The sequence below is a fragment of the Porites lutea genome, chromosome 3 (assembly GCF_958299795.1).
Source record: "Porites lutea chromosome 3, jaPorLute2.1, whole genome shotgun sequence".
NCBI lineage: Eukaryota > Metazoa > Cnidaria > Anthozoa > Scleractinia > Poritidae > Porites > Porites lutea.
Window position 1 is genome coordinate 43870617 of NC_133203.1, and position 17927 is coordinate 43888543.

General features: G+C 39.0%; 2 protein-coding genes across 2 annotated transcripts; both read left to right on the top strand.

Annotated features, from left to right (window-relative positions):
• The first annotated feature begins 32 nt into the window (after positions 1-32).
• LOC140931202 (large ribosomal subunit protein uL2-like) lies at positions 33-2835 on the top strand. Its single transcript, XM_073380963.1, has 2 exons — positions 33-79; positions 1585-2835. Exon 2 carries the CDS (start codon positions 1638-1640, stop codon positions 2496-2498), a length of 861 nt encoding a protein of 286 aa, XP_073237064.1. The 5' UTR covers positions 33-79; positions 1585-1637; the 3' UTR covers positions 2499-2835.
• Positions 2836-8492: 5657 nt separating this feature from the next.
• LOC140932370 (uncharacterized) lies at positions 8493-15529 on the top strand. The gene is made up of 2 exons (XM_073381986.1): positions 8493-8971; positions 13356-15529. Exons 1-2 carry the CDS (start codon positions 8493-8495, stop codon positions 14704-14706), a joined length of 1830 nt encoding a protein of 609 aa, XP_073238087.1. The 3' UTR covers positions 14707-15529.
• The last annotated feature ends 2398 nt before the right edge of the window (positions 15530-17927 follow it).

Sequence of the window (17927 nt, forward strand, 5' to 3'; positions counted from 1 at the left end):
GTATGGCCAGATCGATACTTCATGTAAGAATTACTTACCCGACGCCATTGAAAAAGGTCGGAAGACGTGTCTTGAAGCGGTGAGTCCATTTTTATGCTTTCTAACGACAACACAAACGCAATACTGTTCTATATTCATGTAGTGATCCCCACTAATCTACAGCTGGAACGTCCTGGACGTTTGGCGATATTTTTTCGCATAGATATGCAGTTACCTCTTCACATTTTGTGGCGCCATCTTTGTTGGATGTAGGGCATTTTGGGATTTTGGTTAAAATTAATTAGCTTGTAACTGTTTAGTACTCCATAAAACCTGTATTTGTATCAAACCTGCATCCAAATCTCGTGCATCGAAGGCTCACGTGCAGGTGAACCAGAAAGTTACACGTGTATGTTGTGGTTCAATTTTATCCTTGATTTAAATTATTTTCCTTTTTTTTTCAAACTCATTATCATACATTACTATACCCCAAAACAAAGGAAAATAAAATTTAAATCAAGGATAAAATTCAACTACAACATATACATCACTCTGTGCAAGAAGCGTATTATCTGGGTTTACAGTCATCTTGCTACGATCAAAATTGCTACCAAGAAGCCTATATGCAGCACATAATAACTATGCAACAATTTTTATTGACACTGTTTACTTACCTGGGGTCGTTACTTCTTCCTCAAGCCCAAATATAAGTTTATTGATTTTAATTGACACCTTGCTCGGAACTTCTCGTCTTTAGCTTTATTTTTGTGAATAACTGTGATTTTTTAATACCTTACGGTGGCTTGTTTGCATCGCTTGAAAGGTGGACTTTGTTTAAAATCCAACAGCCTTTCTTTTGTAAGTTGGTTAATTTTGTCACTTGAACCTTGCCAACTTAAATTTCATTGTAAATTTAAAGTGAAAGAATTCTTTTTAGAGACTTGTCCTTTTGATAAGTATTAAGATTAAAAAATCTCGGTGGGGATTTTGTTGGTGGCAAGGTGACCGGATACCATTTTCATGTGATGAACCAAACTTAGTTAAGTTCATGAAAAGTTTGACATGTGGCTCGGTTAAGATCTTCTGAATGAGTTTGGATCGTCCAACACATTCTATCCGTCTGCTTCTGACAGATAGAATGTCTGAAGATTTTCTTCGGCACAAACGCCAACCTTCACATTTGGCAAACTAAACTAATAAATAAAAAATTTGTTTCATAATGTATATTTAGTCTCATTCGGGAGAAAATTTATTAAAATTGCTTTTGTGCCTGATTCAGTTAATTGGTTCGACGAGTTGTAAGTTCGACGACCGCCCCAACAGACGATCTTAACTTAATATGGGTCGACCCAAATTAGATTTTGGTCTGTCTCATGAAAAGTTCAACATTTGGCCTAGGCCTTACCTACCTACCTACCTACCTACCTAACATCTTAGGAGAGGCATTTATTAAACAACAGGCATTTATTTAAGGGAGGGCGTCTATCATTTATGGTATCTAAGCTGACTTTCTGAGAATTTTCCGCCACATTCTCCTGTCACTGTATTGTGCTTAAAACAGATAGAATTCAATAAAGTAATGTTCATTAATTTTTTGTTTTGCAGCAGCTGATGTGAGCTGCAAGCCACAGCAGATACTCCTCACCATCAGGGCCAACATGTGGAATCGCTTTGCTGTAAACCTTAGCAGACTGAGTGTCTTTCAACATGTTGCACCTGCCTCAGAGAAAAGCGTTTTACCTTTAGCAGTCACGTATCTCCGTGCTCTCTCAACCAGCTCGATATCAGAAGGTCGAACACACTACTCGTTCGTAAGGGTACCTCGCAGCATTGGAAACATCCCTGTCCCAAGTTCTCTAAAGGATGGAACTGTTCGGAGGCATCGTGGACGATCAGGGCGAAATGACACTGGACGAATCGTCATCCGTCACCGTGGTGGGGGTCATTCACAGACGTATCGCATTGTGGACTTTGTAAGGGCTCCTGAGATTAAAAAGAGTGAAGAACCGAGGACAGTGAAAGATAAAGTCTTGCATATAGGTTATGATCCATGCCGTTCCGGTCGGATTGCCTTGGTTGCAGGGAATGGCAGTGACAAGATGAAGATTATCTTAGCCCCACATGAGTTGAAAGTTGGAGATGTAGTGACAGCATCAAGAGGCAAGCCAGAGTCAATTGCCAGGCTCAGACCAGGGGATGCTTATCCATTACAGCATCTTCCCATTGGTACACTGGTACACAATGTGGAGCTTCGACCAGGGCAAGGTGCACAGATAGTGAGGGCAGCCGGCACGTGCGCGCAGCTCGTGCACAAGACCGAAACCTTTGCAAGATTGCGGCTACCTTCGAAGAAGGAGAAAGATGTTCCTCTAGGATGTCTGGCTTCTCTAGGGAGAGTTTCCAACATTGATCACAAGAATCGAGTTATAGGCAAAGCTGGTAGAAACCGATGGCTTAACAGAAGGCCTAAAGGACAAACTGGTTTGGATCGCACTCACTGGAAGAAGAAAAGAGTGTGAAATTATTTAGGTTTTATAATTTGCTGTAACCCCCCCCCCCCCCCCCACTTCGGCAACGATTTCAAAGAGTAATGACTGTAAGGTGAAACTATCAGACGAGAAAACCAGAAGAGGGGAAAGGTCACTCAGCCCGGTTAATCACCAAAGAAATAGGATCATGTTAGCTTGTTTTTACCTAAATTGTTGTGATTTACAGTGCAATGACGTGTTTTAGGGTTAAAAATATGTCCTCTGCAAAACACCAAATTCTCGTTGGAGATGTTCGGTCCTTTTTTCCTAGCAGATGTTTCTTGTAAGAACAATTATCTTTTATTAGTAAAAACATTATCACTTCCGAGTTAGAGTTTATTTTTCTAGTGTCACTATTTACGATATTGGAGAGAACAGAATAGGTATTTATTGGGCTCTATTACGAAATCGTCTTGGGTTATAGCATTTCCAGGTGAAAATGTTGTTTATTTCTGTGCCAACAGTAAACCTATACTCTGTTTGATGTTATACGCCGGTTGCGTTGTCGCCAAGATATGTGTGGTACAGTGTTCGCATGTAGTGGGTTATATTAATGAAGTCAAAGACACGTTTTTTTTTAGAACTAGTAATAACCAAAGGTTACGGAATGCGAGCAACAACAATCGAAGGTCAAAACGCTTTTGCTCCATCGCTGTGCTTTACGCAAATTTCACGTTAAAGATGATAAAAACACGCGTGATCAGATTACGAGTGTTTCAAGGTCCAAACGCGCGTGACCAAATTGCGTTCGAATGAATGATGATTTTTGTCTACCTAGAAGTTTTTAAAGTTTGTATTCTCGCTTTTTCGCACTTTTAACTTTAGTCGTGACGAGTGGGTGCAAGACAGGCTATTGCAGTCTTTGCATATTCATAGTTTTGTCAAACTAATAGTGACATTCACTGAGCAATCAAATGTTAGGAGTCAAAATGGTTCTTGTGCTAGCAATTCTTTAACACTAGTTTTCCTCAACTTTCTTCGCTTTTATTGCCTACCGAGAAGTTTGGAAAGTTTGTAAATTTCTTTCCCGGTACTTTTAAATTTATTCAGGGGCTAGCTTGTAATTAACACGGCAATAGGCCTTTTTCAAAAATACCATAATACAGTACTCTTTGTTATCCCTTCAAAATTTTGCATTAGCATTGTTTTCAGTTCCTTTGATCTTGGGGCGAAAGGCCTATTGTCAAATTAGAAGTCTACTCATTCACTAGCCTGTTTTGTCATCGATTTGTGAAGTTTTAATCAAGTCTGCATTTTTTTCTGAATGTGTCCAATTTGAGCGTTAATTGTTCATTGATGAACTTAGTGCGTGCTTTTCTCAATGTATTGTCAAGTCCTATGATTATCCACTAGTACCGTTTTCAACCAAGAGCTGCGTTATGTATAAATTGAGCGAGTCGGCAAATTTTTCTCTTTGAATGTGACCAATTTACGCTTTGATTGCCCATTGTTGAACATAGAGTGCGTGCTTTTCTCACATACAGTTTCAGGAAAAGATTTACCAAAAACATTTCTCACACTGGTTTGAATTTTAATCGAGCGACCGTATAAATGGAGGAATCAATTTCAAGTTGATTTAACTGTGTTCAAGGCCAGAAACCTTCGTACCTTGCATTTCCTGCGGTGCAGTGAAGACCAAACTCAGCTAGGCGATCCCTGGTCTGGAATGAAAGTCAAGATTCTCTTTTGCCTCGTCGAAAACAGCACTGAGGTTTGTTCTTAGTTCAACTTTAACTTTTGGTTACGCTATCGTTTACTTTTTTTTCCCAAAAAATAACGTCAATTAAAAAAAAACGGTGATAAGCGTCCGTATTGCTTTAATGGTTGTTACTGGTTATTTTTGCTGAAGAAAGAAATTATTATTTTAGGCTTTACATAACGGATTTTCTGTCACAATTCTTTCCTCGGTGTGTTGTTGTCGCCCGCAGTTACACTTGTGAACATGCATGGTCCCTTTGTTTATACGTTGGTTCGATGAATGTTGAACTGGAGGGACAAAAATGTAATAAAGGTTTACGTGTAGTCAACAAGATAAACGCGAGTTGCGACTGTTAGGACCATGCAAATAGGCCTATTTTCTTGATGTCAATGTAGTTAGAATTTTTCGCTTTGATTAGAGAAGTCTTCACTTCTGTAGACTATACTTATAAAATAAACCTCAAACGTTGGACAGTTTTTTATTACTCTGACTCAGACTATATGCTTTCATATTTGAGTAACTGCGACCTTATTAATGTACGATTTGAAGATAAATTAAGCTTTAATGCCCCACAAACGCGATGCCAACAAACCAATTGTTGGCAGTTTTGGCGTAGAGTGCTTAGCTTGCACCCGGAGAGAATTACAATGCTTCCCGGGAGGGTTCAGGCTGACATAAGATAATACTCGACAGCGGGGTAAGACAGCTGTGAATAAAACTGAAGGTAACGAGAAACCAGTCAAACAAGAAAATAATGTTAATTGGGAGTGCTATTCTTAACACGTTAGTACAGTAACAAACAATGCTTTCCATTTGTTAACAGGTACTTCCTGACCTTAAAGAAAAGAAGAACAATTTGCCTTCCAGAAAAGTCTTCAAAATAACAATAAAACTACTGCCACGGTCCTTAACAAGGATATGCAGCCAACTAATTTGTGAGTCTGTCATTTATTCAGTATATACCAAACCTATGGTAAGTTCATTTTTTGTAGAACACGGTCGGTTGATCTAGTATTCATGCAATTTTCCATTGTTTTAGAAAGGTTATTATTATAAACAAGTTTTAAGAACAGGTCGTTGAGGTGGAACAGAAGATCATTATTAGACATAATAACCTACTGTTTCAATTCACTGACCATAATAATAATCTGCTGGTTCTAAAACTATGGAAAAGTACGCGCTCGGTCATTATTTTTAATAACGTCTCGAGGGTCAGCGATTAAGCCATATTTCTTTTTATGTTCCATCTTTCTTTTCAATAATGTTAATGTCACTTTTTTGGTCTCTCTGACAATTCTGGTTTGGTATATACACCGAGACAACTGTTTGTTATATTTAGTTATAAATAAAACCTTTTCAGTCCTGACAGAGAAAAATATCAGAATCCAAAAAAAGTTTACGCCTCTCAATTCAGTAAAGAAAGTTCAATTTCGTAGTCAAAACACAACCTTACCAAGAGTTAAATTCCTCCGCATAACCAAAAAACAAAAAAGTCAACTAAATAGACGAAAGTATAACAAATACACCCAAAATGTAAAAAAAAAAACAAAATAGACCGCAAGACACTCAAGTATCCAAAAAAACAACAACGAAGCAAAAATCATAGGCCAATAAAGGTAAGTCACAAGGTAAGTTTATTTATGTTGCTTTTTTCTTGAGCCCTGGGGACTAAGTGCTCCGCCCAGAGGGGGGAGAGCCCTGGGGACTAAGTGCTCCGCCCAGAGGGGGGAGAGCCCTGGGGACTAAGTGCTCCGCCCAGAGGGGGGAGAGCCCTGGGGACTAAGTGCTCCGCCCAGAGGGGGGAGAGCCCTGGGGACTAAGTGCTCCGCCCAGAGGGGGGAGAGCCCTGGGGACTAAGTGCTCCGCCCAGAGGGGGGAGAGCCCTGGGGACTAAGTGCTCCGCCCAGAGGGGGGAGAGCCCTGGGGACTAAGTGCTCCGCCCAGAGGGGGGAGAGCCCTGGGGACTAAGTGCTCCGCCCAGAGGAGTGGTCCACCTCAAAAGGTGGACCCGTTTTTTCGAAACTTTCCCGGTTGGACCGAGCCGATCCATTAAGTTTTGGACCGAAATTTTCGGAAATTTTGGTTGAATGGATCGCGCCCTTATGGGATCGATGAAGTGAGCGGAAGTCGACGGGATCTTTAGTTCACAATGCATTATGGGAAGACATTCACCCGCGTAATGTGAAATCAAGATGGCGGCGAATGTCTGTGTATGACCATTTCTAGGTTGCAATTTCTCTTGTGTGATTTGATCAAGGTGGCAAGATCTTGGTACTAAAGGTAAGACAAGCTTTCAGTACATTATGGATACGTTCAGTGTATTGAAAATATACAGTTATTTAACCCAAACAAGCATAAAAATTCACAACCAGCTATCGGCGATTGCATTATAGAAGGAAACTAGATTGCAGAATACCGGCGTATCAAGAAAAGGATCAAATTCGACAACAATAGGCCTCGGTAGAGAACACTCTCCTCGGTCTCCATAATTCTTCAGATGATAATCTAATAGAGAGGGGGAGGGGGGGCTTACTAACTTTCCTCCTCAGAAAAGGGGGGCTTACTTGAGAGGGGTGCCTTAACAGAGGATTACGGTAACCATTTCTTCAGTGGGTGAAAGGGACACGGTCAGCTATATGGGACTGCGCTGACCTGGACACTACTTTTGCAAGTTTGAAAACCTTTTACCTCAACCCTAAATCAAATGTAAGTGTCGGATACATCTCAAAATCCGGTTCAATGTTGCCTAGTGTTTCATTTGATCCTCGATCTTTTACAGAAAACCTCTTTTTGAGCAAACGTTAACTCATCCTATGACATTATTCTATCATATTTGGTTAAAAACAGTATCCAAGGAAACATGAACAGAATAGGTGAGAAACGTGTAGGTGCCGGGTGAAAGGAATCGCCTTATATATATGTTATATATATTTGGAAAATCGATGGAAAAGGTTACATATGTTTGGAAAATCAAGCTCCCTTCGACAATGATTTATGCAGACTCTGTGTCATTTCTCACCTCCACTGATGATCGAATTCAGAAGTACCGGTATTCGTCAATGTCAGTGGCTTTCCCTGCCTGGACAAATCCAAAGGTGAATTCTCTATAGTATATAAAAAAATGAGTGCTCTCCTATGGCTTAGGGTCTATCACAATTTTGTAACTAGTTCAACTCCACGAGGTTTGTTTAGATATTCCGGATAGGCTTCTCACTATCTGTTTCAAGCACTTGTCTTGTGATGTATCGCTCGGAAAGAATGCTGACCTCAGCGGAATGGCTAGAGCATTTTGAGAGCCTCTGTGGTTACCTAACTGTAACCTGGGATGGTCGTATAGTTGTGATAGGAGACATAAACATAGATCTACTCAGACCAAATAAACCTGTAACCAGCCAATACCAAGACATATTATCTTCACTAAACTTACATCGACATGTACATAAACCAACCAGGACAACAGACAAGACAAGCACACTTAAATAGATCATATAATCTCCAACTTTCGAGAACGTATTTTGCACACTGATGTTCTTCCTTGTCCTTTGGTCAGCCATCATGACGCCGTCTATGCAACTATTAACATCAAAGTTACCAGATTCCAAACAAGGCACAAATTTATGAGAAATTTGAAGAACTTTGATGAATCTTCTTTTATTGATGACTGTAAAACACTACCATTTGCAGCCTCTTTTGGAGTCTCCGATCCGGATGAAAAGCAAAAAATATTAAGTTCATTGATCAAGGAATGTATCGATAGGCATGCACCATTAAAATTAATGAAGGTCACTCATCCACCTGCCCCGTGGCTTAAAGATCCAGCCATTGCAGAACTCAAGGAACAAAGAGACCACCTACGATCTGCAGCAAGAGCGAGTAACAACAACACAGAAACTTGGGAAAAGTTCTGTGCGGCCCATAATCGCCTTAAAGAATTAATTAAGTCGACCAAGAGAAACTTCATGGAAAGAGTGTTGTCATCTAAGAAATCAAAAGAAGTGTGGAAGGTAATTCACCGTATTGTACATCCGAGCCCGCAGCGAATAACTATGCAACCAGAGAAGCTAAACAATTTCTTTGCACCCAGGGCCGAATGCACCATTGGCGTCAACCCCCACTGTGTTGATGATTACGCCTCAATTATAAACTTGATTAAATCTCTCCCTGCAAACTTTGATAACGGGTTTTAAATCAGGACAGTTACTCTCAAAGAGGTCATCCATGAGTTACGCAACATTCGATCAGACTGTTCAACTGGTCCTGATAACATACCTGCAAACATGATTAAAATGGTTGCAGATTATCTGGGGTCTCCACTTACTGATGTCAGATGCTTCCAGTATGCAGACGACACAACAATCTATGATCATGCCAAACTATCTGACCTAAATAGCTGTAGAAACACTCTCTACCAATCAATTAATAAATTAAGTGTCTGGTCTAAGGAGAGTACCCTCACCTTTAACAATGACAAAACCAAGGTTATGATCCTTTCCACCCCACAAATGTCCAGAGTACATCACCTTGACGAGTATGATCCTAACATCGCAGTCAGTGGTTATAAACTAGAACGTATTAAATCTTGCAAACTACTTGGGGTTCATGTCAATGAACATCTTAAGTGGCACGATCACATCAAGCACACGGTATCAGGATGCTACACCACTCTATCAATACTAAGAAAACTGGAATATCTCGCCAAATATGAGCTTAGGAAGCAACTAGCAGAAACACTGATTTTGTCTAAACTAGATAATATGCCGATCTGGTTTTTTACCCTCTACCACAATTCTTACTTCGCCGTTTGCAACAGGTTCAATTTGTTGCCGCAAGTTTTGCACTCGGTCACTATGTTAAGAACTTTCGAGATGTTCTTAAAATCAGATGGCTTCCAATCAATGAGAGAAGAGATTTGAACCTCCTGAAATCATGCTTTCAAGCTTAGCATAACACTGAGACTTGGCCAGAGTATCTTAAAATAATAAAACAGGAATGCCCCAAGGAACTGCGCTCAAGCAATTCAATTAGATTAGTGGTCCAGACCGAAAACGGCACTTTCCAAGGTAATGAGTCAAAGCTATTTAATAATCTACTAGAAACTATTAGAAACTATAAAGATTACAGAACCTTTTTAAGACTTTCAAGGAATTTTTTAAGAAACAGAGTACAGAGTACAGAGCGATTAGTCAGTTTTGCTGTAATTGGATTCTATTAATCCTGCTTCTACTGCATAATTTGTAAATAACTTAATTTGATTTATTTTGTAATTGTAATTAATGTAATTTAACAGGGAAGAGCCACCCAGTGGATCTGTTAATAAATCATTATTATTATTATTATTATTATTATTATTATTATTATTATTATTATTATTATTATTTGCAAATCAGCCAAACCAGCTAAGAAATGGTATGAAATACGCATGTGCATCAGCTGACTGTTGTTGTAATTTGTAATTTGTGGTAATTTGTTTACCCAAGGATCACTAAGGAGTTCATAAGAACTCATTGAAACGTGTCCGTGCGTTCCAGATCGAATTGGAATTTGAAAGTGTCCCTTTAAGTTCAAAGTGGTAAATTCAGCATTCGAAACTCGTGCTTCGTTGATTCATTTGCATCCGGCTACCAGACAAAATCTTTTATCGAAGACTCCTACAAAGTATTTCATCGAAATATGCAGGACATTTTGTTGCTTTGATTTTGCTTTGCATGGCTACCTTGCTTCCCACAGCATTATCAAATAAGCATTTAAATCTTGTGCTTGTCAAAGATAATGAATAAAAAGTCACAGATTCCATTCAACTATAAATGAACTAATGCGTTTATACTCTTCATGCCTTGTTCTATCTGTGTGTGGGCATGTTCTTATCCTCTTCAGCATAGAGGTGTTTTCGTCATGAAAACTTAGCTTATCTGTGGAAATGTTTTATAACCCTTCTAACAATATTTATCTTTTCACATGTGAATTGTATTTCAAGAGTGACTTCTTACCAGCAGTGGGATTTTAAAGGACAGCGAACAAAAATAATAGGCGACGAAGTCACACATCCCATTCAACTCTAAAACAGCTAACCGTGTGTGTCTTATTTTTTGCAGCGCACTTGCAATGCCTTTTTTTGTACTTTTCAGCGCAGAGACACGTTTTTCATTTGACTCCCGTGCAGACGTCCTTAGGGATTCGTTCACCACTTTTTTGAGTCCCCTTAAGGATGTCTGCGTGGAAGGCTAGTTTGTTGTGAGCACTTAAAGGAGCTGTGTCATGAAATTCAGACAAATGTAGGTAGTTACGAAATGCCCATTAAATTAAGAGAAACATAAAAATAACCACTTGAAACATTAAAGGAACGTTAAAATAACACAACAGAAACAACAGATTCCACGGATGGGCAAAACTGAAGAAGACTGAAATCATAGTTAATTGAGTGGAATGGTTATGAAACCCGTCAGACTCCTTTGTTATATGTTTTTGTGGACCTGAAAGTGCACAACATTCAAAAGAATTCCTATCATTTTGATTGTATTGACCAATAAAAACGTTGCATTAATTTATTCCGTATCAATTTGCTAACAGAAAACAAAGGATTGTGCACTTTCAGGGTGCTTCCAACATAAACTGCAGCACTGTTGTTTTTATCATTGATGTTTGCCGCTTTTCATAACCAGTCTCCTCTAATAACTATGCTGAAATGGATTGAAATTAGGGTTTTTGAAAACTGTTCAGCCTAACAGTTTTTCAAAGTTGATCCCTGCTGCTTGCAACTTCAAAAATAATGCTCAGGAGACATATTTGTTTGTTTCGGATCTCTGATTTTGTCATTTACATGTAATTTCTTTGCTTACTTTAAGTTCCATGGTGACTGAGGGCGAGTAATTGGCAAAATTAAACAAAATGAACTGGACTGCTGTGACACAGCCCCTTTAACGATTTATGTTAAGAAATCATTAAATCTTAAGAGGTACATGTACTGCCAAGCGGCAATGGGGTTGTATGAAAAACAAAACAAAATAAGAACAATGATCCCAAAAAAATCGCACCTCCCTAAAGTTCTGCCTACACGGGTAGAACAGACAAACACTTCATTCTTAACAATTCAAGAGATGCTCTTCATAGTGAACTTACACTAAAAATGTTTTATCTTTTGTTGAACTCTCCTGTCATTTTTCGTTTATAGAGAGGAATTGATTAAGTACAATGTTCATTGCGCTTCCCAATACTAACAACAATAAGCAAACAACAGTGATCTCAAAAATGTCCCCTTCATAAAGTTCCGCCGGGTGTGGGGGGGGGACTCCACATATGAAAGGGGTGGGGACACCCATCGGAAATTTTGAATTAAACCCCTAAAGGAGACCGATCTGGGCGTGGCCCAAGCTTTTTTTGATCCCTAAAAGAGACCATGTTAAAACACAGACAATATATATATTTTTATATTTTTTGCCGTGCAGCCTTAAACAAGACCTTCACGGCTAAATATGACGGCGTTTTGCCCAGAACACCCTAAGTGAGACCAAAATCCGAAATTTACACCCCTAAGCGAGACAACGAGCATCCCCACCACTTTCATATGCGGAGTTCCCCCCCCCCCCTGGAAAGTTCCGCCTACAGAACTAGCAAAGCATTTTCTGTACTTTTCACGTTGAGCATTGTCACGTACATGTATTATCTTTGCCTGTGACTGCAGCCTTTCCTCCCCCCTCCCCTGGATCTGCCACAGCTTGCACGGGACTACTGGACAGAACTTTTTCGAGTCCTGCATATACTCTTTAAGTGTGATTTGAAATCATATTCATTATTTCAGCTTATATCTGCACCCCCTCTTTCTCGAAAAAATGACCACCTACAAAATAACAACAAGGGTGCCCACTAGACTCTTAATTACCAAGAGTAAGAGAATAACCGTTTAATTCCCAAGATCAACATGGAAATTCTCCACACTGGCCTCCATGCATTTCTTGAAAAATTGGTTGAGAGAATTTGTTTAAAAATCAAAGCATTTTTCTTCAGTTATCATTTTATTTATTCTCATAACCCATCTACTTGATTATATTTTGATATTGTTGGGGGAAAATTGATGTTGGTCACTCTTGGGACTTAAAGAGATAAATAAATCATGTCTGGAACACTTCATGTTAAAGTAGTTCATGTTTATTTTGGATTGAATGTGGAACCATATTAATTAGCAATTAATGAATGAGGCTGAGTAGGATATGAAGAATTAGGCAGATCGAGGAGGGGTGGATAACATCCTTCAAGATCTGTCTAATTCTTCATATCCTACGAAAGCTGAATTCATTATTGCTTTATTATTTATTCAAAATAATTCCTAGTTTAAAGACGAACTGAAACATTCTTACCTTTCTTAATGTCAAGTTCACCTCGATAATGGCTGTTTAGAAGAAAGAGGGCTGTTCAGGTCTGCAAATGTACTCCAAATAGCAGATTTTATCTACCGAGTTGTCTTCTTACCATGTTTTCAGACAATAAATCGTCGTGAAACAAGTAAAATGTTCTGCAGAATGTTCCGCCATTTTTGTATATACAACCAAAACAACTCAACCTCATCCCCAGTTCTTCTTGGTTAACGGTGCCTTAATCTGCAAGAATGCTGCACTTAAGCACCACCCCCCCCCCCCCCATCAAACATGCTTGAAATGAAAAGACCCCCAAGGAGCTTACATGTAATACAGGATTTATGGTAATACAGGTTCGACTATATGGTCTGTATTGAAGCTACTCGATGAGCCTTCATTTCCACTTTTAAATGTGTGTTATTTTACAAATTAGCGTACCCTCAGATCCAGATGTAAAGGCAACAAATGATCAACTGACCCCTGTCAATGGATTCTCCAGTTTGAAGGGTTCATGTAAAATTTTAGGTATCCAATCAGCTGGTTTTTAGTGTGGAACCACTTTTTCTTTAACGGGTGTCTTTGAAGTTTTCTAATTTTCCACATGTTCCTGAAAACTGTAATAATATTGTATCTGTAGTATTTATTCCATGTGGCAAATGTATAAATAAAATAAATAATAACACCCCCTTTAAACTACTCCCTTCAGGCTTTGCACCACTTGGTTGCAAACTTTATGCTGGCGGCAATGAAATTAGTAAATAATGTGTATTTAACTAATTATGTTTCTTTCTCCTTCCAAAGGTATCCTAACCATAAAACCTTCAGAGAAGAGCAAGCTCAATGTCCTTTGAGTGTCAGCAGTGTGGCAAGTGTTTTAACCAGACAGGACACTTTAAAGACTCATGAAAGAGTCCACACTGGGGAAATGTCTTATGAATGTAAACAGTGTGGCAAGTGCTTTAACAAAGCATTAGGCCTAAGGAAACATAAAAAAGTCCACACTAGTGAAAAACCATATAAATGTGAACATTGTGGGAAGTGCTTTAGACGAGCAGGACTCCTAAGGACTCATGAAAGAGTTCACACTGGGGAAAAGCCTTTTGAATGTAAACATTGCGGGAAGTGTTTAAGCCAAGCAAGACCCCTAAGGAAACATAAAAGAGTCCACACTGGTGAAAAGCCTTATGAATGTAAACATTGTGGGAAGTGCCTCAGCCAAGCAGGACACCTTAGACAACATGAAACAGTTCACACTGGGGAAAAGCCTTACGAATGTAAACTGTGCGGCAAGTGTTTTAGCCTAGCAAAATACCTATGGACTCATAAAAGAATTCACACTGGTGAAAAGCCTTTTGAATGTAAACATTGTGGGAAGTGCTTTAGACTAGCACATATCCTAAGGACTCATGAAAGAGTTCACACTGGGGAAAAGCCTTATGAATGTAAACATTGTGGGAAGTGTTTTAGCCAAGCAGGGCCCCTAAGGACTCATGAAAGAGTTCACACTGGGGAAAAGCCTTACAAATGTAAACTGTGCGGCAAGTGTTTTAGCCAAGCAGGACACCTATTGACTCATAAAAGAGTTCACACTGGTGAAAAGCCTTTTGAATGTAAACATTGTGGGAAGTGCTTTAGACTAGCACATATCCTAAGGACTCATGAAAGAGTTCACACTGGGGAAAAGCCTTATGAATGTAAACATTGTGGGAAGTGTTTTAGTCAAGCAGGGCCCCTAAGGACTTATGAAAGAGTTCACACTGGGGATAAGCCTTACGAATGTAAACGGTGTGGCAAGTTTTTTAACCGAGCAGGAAAGCTAAGGAGTCATGAAAGAGTCCACACTGGGGAAAAGCATTACGATTGTGAACAGAGTGGAAAGCGTTGTGGCTTAGCAGGAAACCTGAGGAAGCATGAAAGAATCCACACCCAGGAAAAGTCATGTACATTTTCCCAGAAAAACAAATGTCTGTCCAAACGCTCGAAATCATGTAAAAGAAATAGGGCAGAGAAAAGACAGAGAGAAACTGGAAACACACGATTGGTCATCATTGAGAAACACAGCTGTTGGATTTGTCAAGAGGAAATGAGCAGTGAGGCTCTTCTTCTCCAACATTATGAAAATCATATGACCTATGTTTGTGACGATTATTGAAGTTAAAAAACGTTTGGTCCCTTTAAGTTTTTCCTCTTTGTTCGATTTTTGGTGCTTTGACAACATTTTTAAGTTTTCAACTCCAAACGTTTGGTGTTTTCTTTAAAGCATGTTGCTTTCATACCTGCGGCTCATCACAGGTAGCACAAGCTCGAAATATGAGCATCGGCGATCATCGACAATGTTGCGTAACATTCAAAATATAAGGATTTGTATGGAAAAAAAACCTATCGTTTCTGTAACCTACGAAAATGAAAGGATTTCAATAAAAAACAGCTTACCTTACTTAAAATGTGTGTTACGTCTCTCCTTTGTGGTCTACGGGCCGATTTATGGCCGTTTTATGGGTTTTATGTAAACGGTTTTCTCTCCATATAAAGATATTTTCGTTGGTTAGAGAAACGATAGGTTTTTTTCCCATACAAATCCTTATATTTTGAATGTTACGCAACAATTCCGATGCTCGCAGAGGCTCATATTTCGAGCTTGGGCTACCTGTGGGCTCATTCGATTTATATGATTATCAAGTCGGAATAAACGATGAAAGAACAGCTTTCGTTTTAATTCTTCGATAAAAGAAAAACTCGAGTTAGTGAAGTTTAGTGCCTCTTAGTTTTAAGCCTTACATTGTACGTGACCACTTGTAGAAGACTATGACTTCTCATGATACGTTAAAAAGCTTTCTTACTGCCATCCATATTCTACAGTCACGTATTTGTGATGTTCTCATAGCCGTGGTTTCTGGAACTCTCCAGTTATTTTAATAACTGTTATCCCCAATAAAGAATAGAGTACTAAAGTGTGACGTCATAAAAATGAAATTTCTGAAATTATGGGATTTGTCAGGATATTCTGAAAGAACAATGTCCAAGAGGCCTACTTGCCAAAAATGAGCATTTGGGGGCAAATTGTCTCTGAGATCGTAGCCCAGTTATGCTTACAAAACTCCATACAAACCCTTCTAAATTTTTTTTGGGTCGACCTAAAAAACAATTAGAATGGTTTGTATGGAGTTTTCTGAGTATAACTGGGCTACGATCTCTGAGACAATTTGCCGCGAAATGCTCATTTTTGGCAAGTAGGCCTCTTGGACATTGTTCTTTCAGAATATCCTGACAAATCCCATAATTTCAGAAATTTCATTTTTATACACCGTATTCACAAATGGCGGACACGCGGGAAAAAACTGGTGCCTAGTCATGAAAGCGAGGCGTTGGAGGGTAAACAAAAATTGCAAATGAAGACTTTTAGTGAACTTGCAGAGTGTTTAGCACGGATTCCACCTAAAATAACTTTGTATGGACGTCTTTTTTAAATACAATGACGTGGGACGTCTTCTGCTTTTAATGTTTAGTACTGATTTGCTGTTTGCAATCAAAAGGGACGCGTATATCTTCAAGGAAACAGGATGATTTTGTAGGTTGCCGAAGCCTCAGAAGCTCGACAAGTGGGTGATGGCTTGAGAAAAGCGGCGAACATGTTGGCCCAAACTTCACGCTGAAACCGAATACGAAAGCCAGCTCACTGCAATTCTGTAAAACAGAAGTAAAAACAGATATTGGTGGCAAGAAAAAAAAGAAATAAGCGACGGATATATGGCCTACTTGTCAACGGAAGAGACCTCCGCCATTACTCAAAACAAGTCAAGTCGAGAGCGGGTGAAAGATTCATTCACGAGACTCATTCATTCATGTCAGTGTCATTTTACACATATCTATGTATGTCTGTATTTACAACTTCCTTTGGATGATATTAATTCCGTCGCTTTGGAGTGAATTGTTAGAGGTACGTTGGCAGAGCTTAGCAAATTCAGTGCAAATTTAAAATCTTTTGATTTCTTTGTCATTGCGAAATAAAATAATTTTATCAAAACTAGAAGCTCTATTGTGTGAATCTTATGGCTTGCTATTTGCCTGGTCTCCTTTACGGCATTATCTCGGAGAGCTCTTGGTAAAAAAGTGGTATAAAGCTCACATTTTACTAGGTTAAACTTTTAAGGCAATGTTTGTGTCAGGACTGAACACGGCAAGCTTCTGTTTCGAATCATTAAATGCGAGTCTGGATCCGTTTAAGAAGACCATCATTTTATTTATATATGTATTCTTAACTTGTATGTATTCTTCACTTTTAAAATATTATGGAACATGAAGTTAAAACTCTTAACAGCCAAAGATAAGAAATATGAAAATTACTCGCTGAAATGAAATGTGGCCGGCTTACCGAGTCTGCCAAGTAACAAGTTGAAAGTTTGAGCGTACTCCACTCGATCGCTCCTGCATTTATACCAAAAAGATAGTTCATCGATAAAGGCCAGAGAATAACGTCCTGGCAAATAAACACGAAACATAACTTCATCGAAACCTCAGTCACCGCTTCTTTCCTGTCTTCCTTTTTTCCATCTCGATTTGAACTGTTTTGTTCAATGGCACACGTCTCTTGCGTTAACAAGTAGGCCATATTTCCATCGCTTATTTCTTTTTTTCTTTCCACCAAGATTTGCATTGTTTATATTTCTGTTTTACCGAATTGCAGTGAGCTGGCTTTCGAACTCGGTTTCAATGTGAAGTTTGGGCCAACATGTTTGCCGCTTTTCTGCAGCCATCTCCCACTTGTCGAGCTTCTGATGTTTCGGAAACCTACAAAATCATCCTGTTTCCTTGAAGATATACGCGTCCCTTTTGATTGCAAACAGCAAATCAATATTAGACATTAAAAGCAGAAGACATCCCACATAATTGTATTTAAAAAGAAGTCCGTACAAAGTTATTTTAGGAGGAATCCGTGCTAAACACTCTACAAGTTCACTGAAAGTCTTCATTTGCAATTTTTGTTTACCCTCCAACGCCTCGCTTTCATGACTAGGCACCAGTTTTTTCCCGCGTGTCCGCCATTTGTGAATACGGTGTATGATGTCACACTTTAGTACTCTATACCAATCACTTATTAATGCCTTTGGAGAATATTTATTGTTGTTAAAAGACCCTGTGTATTAAGTCGGACAGTATGATGTGCTCCATTCCAGTAAGTTGCATGATACTACTACAACTTTATGGTCAACTTGGTAATTCCAAGGAAATAAATAGAGGATATTACACGGTGGCGAGAAGCGCGAGTGAGTAAAATATTGTTTTTGCCACGAGAAAATAAAATTCATATCTTCAAGTCGCCGTGTAATGTTCTTTGTATTATATAGACAAAAAGATATTGATAAAATAATAGAG